The 9567-nt window shown below is 58.4% G+C and overlaps 1 protein-coding gene across 2 annotated transcripts; it reads left to right on the forward strand.

Moving 5' to 3' along the window:
* The first annotated feature begins 4312 nt into the window (after positions 1–4312).
* Positions 4313–9366, forward strand: LOC100396772 (alpha-mannosidase 2C1-like). 2 transcript variants are annotated; one of them, XM_078333700.1, is made up of 5 exons: positions 4313–4412; positions 4545–6948; positions 7129–7816; positions 7935–8078; positions 8349–9366. In XM_078333700.1, exons 3-5 carry the CDS (start codon positions 7601–7603, stop codon positions 8448–8450), a joined length of 462 nt encoding a protein of 153 aa, XP_078189826.1. In that variant the 5' UTR covers positions 4313–4412; positions 4545–6948; positions 7129–7600; the 3' UTR covers positions 8451–9366. The 2 variants fall into 2 exon arrangements, with proteins under 2 accessions (XP_078189826.1, XP_078189827.1); XM_078333701.1 differs by having other exon boundaries at positions 8728–9366.
* Positions 9367–9567: the final 201 nt, after the last annotated feature.

Raw genomic sequence — 9567 nt, forward strand, 5'->3', positions numbered from 1 at the left:
CTCCAGCCTGGGTGACAAGAGTGAGACTCCACCTCAAAAAATAAATAAAGAGTATTCCATTGGTATTATTGTCCCAATATCCTAAAAATAATCATGATGGTCTGTGGCTTTGAAGAAAATAATGCATTTGAGAAGTAAAATCATTAGGTGCAGTGACTCACACCTGCAATCCCAGCACTTTGGGAGGCCGAGGTGGGAGGATCACTTGAGCTTGGGAATTTGGGACCAGCCTGGGCAACACAGCAAGACCCCACTTCTGGGGAAAAAAAATAAAATAAAATCAACTGGAGTCTATGCTAAAATCCTGGAGGGAAAAAGTACCTCACTTGAGCTCTGTGTCCATGCCTGTCCTCAAACCCAAAGCAAACTCCTCAAGAAAGCTCCATCGGAGAGAAGACCCAGTTCACCTCTCAGACGCAGGAAGGCACAGCACACTCAGGAGAACTAGGGAGCCCCGGTCTGAAGCTGGAGACAGTCCTGTCCCGAGATCCCGAGACTCAGCAGACCTGACCTGCCCTGGACATCACATATTGAGAGAGAAGACAAAGCCCTGCCTGAGGGCTGCAGTCTGAGGAGAAAATTCCCTGCTCTGAGAGACGCATCTGAGGAGGGAGATGCAGCCCAGCCCTCGGCGTCTCAGCAACACTCACCTGTTCTGAGATCCCTTGTCTGAAAGCGGAAACACAGCTTTGTCCTGGGAGGGACCACAGACATGGCGCTGCCTCAAGGGGCCAATCTGAGGAGGGAGGCGGAGTCCTCTGAGATCTCTCAACTGAAAGGAATATGGCTCTGTCATGGGCAGCCCATCCCTGAGAATCTCAGGAAAAGAAGTTGGCCCTGTCTGAGAGAGAAACACGGCTGGCCCTGGAAGCTCCTATCTGAGGGGACATGGCCCTATTCTTTAGAGCCCCTAGACTGCCAGCAGGCTCATGATGCACCCTGGTGTCACATACAAAGACTCCCAGCAGGCCAGGCTCCAGGGCTCACACCTCTAATCTCAGCACTTTGGGAGGCCAAGGCGGACTGATCACCTGAGGTCAGGAGTTCAAGACCAGCCTGGCCAACATGGCGAAACCCTGTCTCTAGTAAAAAACAAAACTTAGCCAGGCATGGTAGTGGGTGCCTGTAATCCCAGCTATTCCGGAGGCTGAGGCAGGAGATTCACTTGAAACAGGGAGGCAGAGTTTGCAGTGAGCCGAGACCACAAGCAGGCATTGCCATACTTTGCCGCTCTAAGCTGTAGCAGGGCCCAGGTCCCTGAGGAAATTTCAGGACAGATCTGAGGTGGCTCCATGGTCACCAGATGATCACTGCCCCATCTGACTCACCGTGGTCTTGAGACAGCCTGAGCTGCTCACGCACACCTGGCCAATCTTTAACTGGTTGGCCTGGAGTTTCCCACTCGCCAGAGCCAAGGTAGAAGGAATTAGAGACTTTGCTCTACTGTTTGTCATCCTTGCCCCCTACAGCAGGCAGGAGGCACATGGGGTCAGCCTTTTCTGTTTCTTCCCAGGAGGCCATGGACACACGTCATCTCAGGCTGTTCTCTTAACAGCCACAGGAGATGGACACTGATATACCCAGTTTAGAGATGAGAAGCCTGAGGCTCAGGAAGCACAAGGAGGACCCGGGTGGTGGAGGGACTCAGGACTGCGCCATTTACCCTCTGCCACCTCCAGGGTCTCTTCCCTGCCCGTGTCTCTCCTGAGTCAGGACTGTCTGGCTGGAACAGGTCAGCTTGGAAATGCAACATGACTAAGGAACGGCATGGAGAGTTGGAAAGAGCTCTTGGCCAGAGGGCTAGGAGAACTGCACCCGGGTTCCAAGTGTGGGTGACCTTGGGCAAACCCCACCCATCTTCAGCCTCCTCTGAGGTCTTCTCCAGCACCATTCGCCTGAAGCTCGGGCCTCTGACAATGCCCCCTGCTCTGCCAGCCTTGCTTAATAAGGCTGTGGGCAAATCCAGTGAGGCTCTGGCAAACCGTGAAGTGCAGTGCACCCAGGGAGGGTGATTTTTGGCTAAGATGATGGAATGGAAGATGGTGGAATGGTGGGAAAAGCCTTGAGCTGGGAATCCCATCTCCACTTCACAGGGAAAATCAAGAGACTTCTCTAGTCCTCCTTGTATGTCCAGTTCAGAGCCTCAGCTCCCTTGCTCTCAAGCATCTGCCACCAACCAGATACCAGATCTTTCCTTTATACCTTAGCACAGGTCTATTTTTTTTTTTAAGAGATGGGGGTCTCCCTCTGTCACTCAGGCTGGAGTACAGTGGTGAATCGTAGCTCACTGCAGCCTCGGACTCCGGGACTCAAGCAATATTCTCCTGCCTCAGTCTCCTGCCACTGTACCGAGCTCGTTCAGCTCCTTGAGAGAGGAGTTTGATTGGCTCAGCTCATCTTTTTCAGGCAGGCCACAGGGGTCAGAGGTCACAGTCAGTCAGGGTCCCCTTGGAGCAGTGTTTACTGCCACAGCCAACAGGGCCAGGGTCACAGCATCCTGGCTACCTCAGCCCAGGGCCCCTGCACACCCCTCCTTACACCCCCACTGCAAAGAAAATCACGCATGGGTTGGGCACGCCTCTAATCTCAGTACTTTGGGAGGCGGAGGCAGGCAGATCACCTGAGGTTGGGAGTTTGTGACCAGCCCGACCAACATGGAGAAACCTTGTCTCTACTAAAAACACAAAATTAGCCAGGCTCGGTGGTGGTGCATGCCTGTAATCCCAGCTATTGGGGAGGCTGAGACAGGAGAATTGCTTGAACCCGTGAGGCAGAGGTTGCAGTGAGCCGAGATACCATTACACTCTAGCCTGGGCAACAAGAGTGATAGATATTGGGGGTAGGATTACAGAGACGGGTGATCACAGAATCAGCAGGCAGTGTTGGTGTGATGTTGGTGGGGAGTCTGGGGTGCTGGAGAGCACAGAAGAGGTGCTTACTCCAGCTGGGTTGGGGGGATTCCAGAGGCTTCCTGGACAAGCTTGCAGTGTTTGAGTTTGATGGGGAATCCACGTTTTTAACAGGCTCCTGAAGGTATTGATTCTGATGTAGCTGAAGTTTTGGGATCACAGAACAAGGGCTTTCTCTGCTGGGCCAAGATGTAGGGTAGGGTGTGAGAGGTTTTGGGCTGGTAAAGAAGGAACTGCAGCCTGGGGGTCAGGAGAGCCTACAGCACCTCTGGCAGGACAGCTGGCTCCATTCTGGGAGCTGTGCCCCTGTTCCCAGTTATCCGTCAAGTGTGTGTAGGGGCAGGGTAGTCCCTGCTTCCTCTTGTAGGATCCTCTTGGGGGTATCTAATCCCCCAAGAGGACTGAGGCTATTCCGGGCCCTGGAGCCTCCATTTCCTGACCTGTGTCATTGGTCTTATAGCACTGCCGGCCTCCTTTCCCCAGCCCCTCCTCCCACCTCGCTGGAGTGAAGTGACCATTCAGGAAGGACACCAGGGGGCCCTTCAGGGTGAAGGGCCTGGGATGGGAGTGGGGCTAGGTGACCCTCTGGATTCCCAGCCTGGGCCTGTTCATCCTTGCCACTCCCTCCAGCCTCCACCCCCTCCCCATCTAGCCTGGCTTTGGCCCTTCAAGGAGACCATGAGGAAATGTGCCCAGAGCTGTGTGACCGCCCTGCAGCTCATGGAGCAGAACCCTGAGTTCATCTTTGCCTTCTCCCAGGTCAGAGGGACAACTGCAAGAGGCAGGGGAGGCACGTACCCCTCCCTGGAGCTCCACAGGCCCCGAGAGCTTCCCAGGCCTGGGGGCAGGGCTGCTCCTCACCCTCAGCCACTCACTGGGTCCCAGATGCTTGGCCCTGGGTGGGGCCCTCGTCCCTCTGTGCCCAGCTCCCCTCAACCTGCCCACAGGCACAGCAGCTGGAGTGGGTGAAGAGCCACTACCCCGGTCTGTACTCCCGCCTCCAGGAGTTTGCCTCCCGTGGGCAGTTTGTGCCCGTGGGGGGTACCTGGGTGGAGACGGTAAGTGCACTGGGCGTCCCTCAGCCTTGAACCATGTGACGATGGCCTTCCCTCAGGTGGCCCCAGCCCTCCTGCTTTGCTGGTGACTCTGCAGGCCACTCAGTTCCCCTCTAGGGCAGGCTGGCTCATTAGTCCCTGGGATGTCACAGCCCTGGAGGTTGCATGGCCTAGTCCCGGGCACCCCCTGAGGCAGATGGCCAGTCAGGCCTTAAGGACGGACACTTTCTGAGGTCTGGCTGGAGCTGGCATGTCAGAGCAGCCCTGGCTTCTCCTGCAGGGTTGGGTTGGCCTGAGCGCCCCCTGCTCCCCATCTGGTGCTGACCTGTGCTGCCTCCCACTTCCTTCACTCCAGGACGGGAACCTGCCCAGTGGAGAGGCCATGGTGAGGCAGTTTTTGCAGGGCCAGAACTTCTCTCTGCCGGAATTTGGGAAGATGTGCTCTGAGGTAGGCCGAGAGCTATTGCAGCAGGCTGTGGGCAAATGGGGCTGGCATGCGGCTGGAAGTGCTGAGGGCTGGGGCCGAGGGGAGGCCGCTGGGAGCCCCGGTTCCTGTACTCCAGGACCTTCTTCCCCACAGTTCTGGCTGCCGGACACCTTCGGCTACTCAGCACAGCTCCCCCAAATAATGTGTAGCATAATCTGTAGCATCAGGTGCTTTCTCACCCAGAAATTGAGCTGGAATTTGGTGAACTGCTTCCCGGTGAGCAGGCAGGCCCCTGGGGGGTCAGGGTCAGAGTGGGCCTCAGACCCACATGGCCCATTTGCCTCTTTTCCTTTTTGAGGAGTTCCAGAGAGACCACCGAACCCTCCCCCACAGACAGCAGGTCACACAGCAGGTAGGGGCAGGACTGAGTTTGGAGATTGCACCTCTGCCTCAGCCCTGACTCTGGCCGCTCCACCCTGCCTCTGTTTCCCTGCCAGTAGCACCATACCTTTTTTTGGGAGGGACTGGATGGCTCCCATGTACTGGTCCACTTTTCACCTGGCGACTCATATGGGATGCAGGGCAATGAGGAGGTGAGGGGACGCCTAGGGTGCTGGGGTGGGGGCAGGCTGGAGAGGGCTGGCTTGCTCCAGGCTGACCCACGCCAGCCTGCCCTCACCTGTTCAGGTGCTGAAGACCGTGGCCAACAACCGGGACAAGGGGCGGGCCAACCACAGTGCCTTTCTCTTCGGCTTTGGGGATGGGGGTGGCGGCCCTACTCAGACCACGCTGGACCGCCTGAAGCGCCTGAGCAATGCGGACAGGCTGCCCAGGTCAGGCCAGGCCTTGGCTGCCATTCAGCCCCATCCTGGGCCCTTGCCAGGAGCCCTGGCTTCCCTCAGACATGGGGCCCACCCCTCCTCTGGACCTTGTCCTGTTCCAATCCTAGACCATGGGCTCCTCCAAACTTCCACCCTGAGGTTGGGGGGAAGCTGAAGGTGGTAAGGGCTCCAGCCCACCAGAGAGAGAAGCTCTCCTACAGCATCCAGGGCTGGCATTGTGTGGACGGGGAGCTTTCTGGAGTGGCTCCCGTGTGTAGGGGCTGGATCCTTTTTCTGCTCTGGGGTGGAAGAAGGGGTAGCCATGTGGTCTCCAAGGCTGGGACACCCAGGCTTGTGGTCTCCTCAGGGTGCAGCTCTCTTCTCCAAGGCAGCTCTTTTCAGTGCTGGAGAGCGGCTCCGGGCAGCTGTGCACGTGGGTCAGGGAGCTCTTCCTGGAGCTGCACAATGGCACCTACACCACCCACACCCAGGTCAGGGACTGGCTGCAGGGCCATGCAGGGAGGGTGTGGCCTTGATCGGCAGATGGTCAGAGAAAGCAGCAGGGGACAGAGCCCAGGCCAGACCTAGGAGAAGAGGTTCATGTTCCAGGAAGTTTGGAGGAGAGAAGTCCAAGAGCTGGGTTCGCCACAGAAGCGTGGACGAGGCAGCGTCTCTAAAGAAAGAGGGGTTTGGGCTTCAGGGAAGAGACGGAAAGCATTTGAGGCAGGTCACCTGCCAGAGGCCTTCTTCATGAGGCCCCTGGGGAGTCCCCAGGGATTCTGAGCATGGGAGGGCTTTGGAAGGTGTCCTGGGACCCTTAGGCAGGCTCCAGACTGATCTTCCCATCCCGGGCTCAGATCAAGAAGGGGAACCGGGAATGTGAGCGGATCCTGCACAACGAGCTGCTCAGCAGCCTGGCCCTGGCCCACAGTGCCCAGTTCCTATACCCAGCAGCCCAGCTGCAGCGCCTCTGGAGGTCAGCCCAGTTCTGCCCCTGCCACCCACCTGACTGCTCACAGCAGACACTTCTGTAGCTGCCCCTCCCAGCCTTTCCATCCCTGCCTTTGGCCCCTGCAGGCTCCTGCTTCTGAATCAGTTCCATGATGTGGTGACTGGAAGCTGCATGAGATGGTGGCAGAGGATGCCATGCGCCACTATGGTTAGGCTCACTCCTGCCCACTTTCTCCAACCCCAGGGCTGAGCCTGGAGTGTCTCCTCTGTGGGATACTCATGGGCCCATTCCAGACCTGTTGCCCACCCATGACCAGCCAGTCTCTCCTCAGACATTCGTTCCCGTGGCAATACACTGCTCAGCAATGCAGCCACAGGCTTATGTGCCGGGGAGCCAGGTCCCGAGGGCCTCTTCATCGTCAACACCCTGGCCTGGAAGCGCACCGAAGTAATGGCCCTGCCCAAGCCGGGTGGGGCCCACAGCCTAGGTACGAGCTGAGGGGAAGGGGTACTACTGTGGCAGGAAGGGTGGATGTGACCGATCAGGCCTGGGATACCCCTGGGGGTCTGTGCCCTGGGTGCCCCAGATTGGAGAGTAGCAGCACATCCTCCACCACCCCACCCCTACCTGTGTAAGCTTTCCGGAAGGTCAGGGAGGCTGCACTGATGCCCAGGCCTCACCCCTAGCTCTGGTGACAGTGCCCAGCATGGGCTATGCTCCTGTTCCTGCCCCCACCTCGCCGCAGCCCCTGCTGCCCCAGCAGCCTGTGTCTGTAGTGCAAGAGGTGAGTCCTGCACGCCCTGGGGGCAGGAGCGGTGCTGGGATGCCTTCTAACCCAACCGGGGTCCTGAGTTCCTCTTCCTGGAGCAACTGGTGAGGCGGGGCTGGGGCTGGGGCTGGGGCGGGAGGACTTTTGGTATGGGAAGCCCCTACAAACTCAGCCTCAAGGCCTCCTCTTGCAAAGACTGATGGCTCCGTGACTCTGGACAATGGCATCATCCAAGTGAGGATGGACCCGACTGGCCACCTGACGTCCTTGGTCCTGGTGGCCTCTGGCAGGTGCCAACTCCTCACTGCCCTTTCCCAGTGCCTGGCAAACAGATCCCAGCCTGCTTCCTCTCTCCCATGGCCACAACACTGCCCACAGCAACCCACCAGTGGGTCTGGGCTGGAGCCCACACATGGGGCAAGGCAGGCTGGGCAGTAGTCCCCTGTCTTCTGGGTCTGCTCACTCCACCCTACCCCACCAAGCGCAGCTGGAGGGAACGCAGTCAGATGGTTGTAAGCACCAATCCCATGTCCTTCCAGGGAGGCCATTGCTGAGTGGCCGTGGGGAACCAGTTTGTGCTGTTTGATGACGTCCCCTTGTACTGGGATTCGTGGGACGTCATGGACTACCACCTGAAGACACATTACGGGCTGGGCAGCACGTGGGGATGGTGGAGGTGTGGGGAGCACAGGCTGCTCTGGCTCAGTGTGTCCACCCTTCCCATAGGAAGCCTGTGCTGGGCCAGCCAGGGACCCTGTCAGTAGGCACCGAGGGCGGCCTGCGGGGCAGCGCCAGTTTCTTGCTACAGATCAGCCCCAATAGTCGGCTTAGCCAGGAGGTCGTGCTGGACATTGGCTGCCCCTATGTCCGTTTCCACACTGAGGTAGCAGGGGGCTAAGGGGCTGGCTGTTTTCCCCAAGCATGCTTGGTAAGGAGGGAGCAGCCCCAGGCTTTGGTGTGTCTCTTCCTTCCCTTACTCCCACCCTCCATCCCGCTCCCAGGTACACTGGCATGAGGCCCACAAGTTCCTGAAGGTGGAGTTCCCGGCTGGTGTGCGGAGTTCCCAGGCCACCTATGAGATCCAGTTTGGGCACCTGCAGCGGCCCACCCACTACAACACCTCTTGGGACTGGGCTCGATTTGAGGTCTGACATGGCAGGGTGGGGGTGGCCTTGGACTCCTCCCTGGCTGGGGAGGAAGAGGATAATCAACATTTGCCGATTCCTAACATGTGCATTGTACTAAACACTTTACAGTGGCTGGGCACGGTGGCTCACGCCTGTAATGCCAAGGGAGGCCAAGGCAGGCAGATCACCTGAGGTCGGGAGTTCAAGACCAGCCTGGCCAACATGGAGAAACCCTGTCCCTATTTCAAGCAAAAATGAGCCAGGTGTGGCACATGCCTGTTATCCCAGGTACCTGGAATGCTGAGGCAGGAGAATCACTTGAACTCGGGAGGCAGAGGTTGCAGTGAGCAGAGATTGTACCACTGCACTCCAGCCCAGGCAACAGACTGAGACCCTGTCTCAAAAAAAAAAACCAAAAACACTTCACATTTAATTTGATACTCATGATCACTTGGTGAGGTGAGTACTATTATTTATTCCCATTTCGCAGATAAGGAAACTGAGGCTTAGGCAGATATGGTGAAATGCCCAGGGCCCCCTAGAGTGGGAGCTGGAGTTGAGTTGTGTGGTTCTAGAGCTTGCACCCCACCAAGTGACAGGAGCTCTGGAGTCTGGGAGCAAAAGGAGAGGCGCAGGGCCAGCACGTGTGTCTCGGATCTGCCCTCAGGTGTGGGCCCACCGCTGGATGGATCTGTCAGAGCACGGCTTCGGGCTGGCCCTGCTCAACGACTGCAAGTACGGCGCTTCGGTGTGAGGCAGCATCCTCAGCCTCTCACTGTGAGTGGGGTACCCACCAGGCCTGGGAGCTGGCAGGGGACATGGGTCTTCCCGGCCGCAATTCCACCAGCTTCAGCCTGACCCCTACCTGCCCTCCTCACCCCAGCTTGCGGGCACCTAAAGCCCCAGACACTACCGCTGACATGGGGCGCCACAAGTTCACCTGTGCGCTGATGCCGCACAAGTGTGAGTGCCGGGCACGGTGGGGCCTTCCTGCAGCCCTAGGCACCTCTCTGCCCTTCTCTGAGCACAAACCCCAGCAGCCTGGCTCCCTGCCCTCCTAGGGACATGGGAGGGAAACCCCCATTCTCCACCAGCATCACTTTCTGGTCATATCCCAGGTTCTTTCCAGGATGCTGGCGTTATCCAAGCTGCCTACAGCCTCAGCTTCCCCCTGTTGGCTGTGACTGTCCCGGGCCGAGCGCCCGCCACCTCCTGGAGTGCCTTTTCCCTGTCTTCACCCGCTGTCGTATTGGAGATGGTCAAGCAGGCAAGGGGTGGGACGTGTCGGGGGTGGGGTCCCGGACTGGGTGCCCCCTCGGCCTCGCCCACCAGCCGCGTCCCTCTGCAGGCTGAGAGCAGTCCCCAGAGCCGCTCGCTGGTCCTGAGGTTGTATGAGTCCCACAGCAGCCACGCGGACTGCTGGCTGCACCTGTCACTGCCAGTTCAGGAGGCCATCCTGTGAGTGGCGCCATGAGGTGGGGGCGGGGGTAGGTCCTGCCCTGGCAGA

The sequence above is a fragment of the Callithrix jacchus genome, chromosome 8 (genome assembly GCF_049354715.1).
Source record: "Callithrix jacchus isolate 240 chromosome 8, calJac240_pri, whole genome shotgun sequence".
NCBI classification, from domain to species: domain Eukaryota; kingdom Metazoa; phylum Chordata; class Mammalia; order Primates; family Cebidae; genus Callithrix; species Callithrix jacchus.

Coding starts and splice junctions, on each gene's coding strand:
- LOC100396772 (XM_078333700.1), top strand. CDS start 7,601: ATGGTGGAGGTGTGGGGAGCACAGGCTGCTCTGGCTCAGTGTGTCCAC. Junction 7,817..7,934: donor ATGTCCGTTTCCACACTGAG/GTAGCAGGGGGC, acceptor TCCCGCTCCCAG/GTACACTGGCATGAGGCCCA. Junction 8,079..8,348: donor GGGACTGGGCTCGATTTGAG/GTCTGACATGGC, acceptor CTGTTATCCCAG/GTACCTGGAATGCTGAGGCA.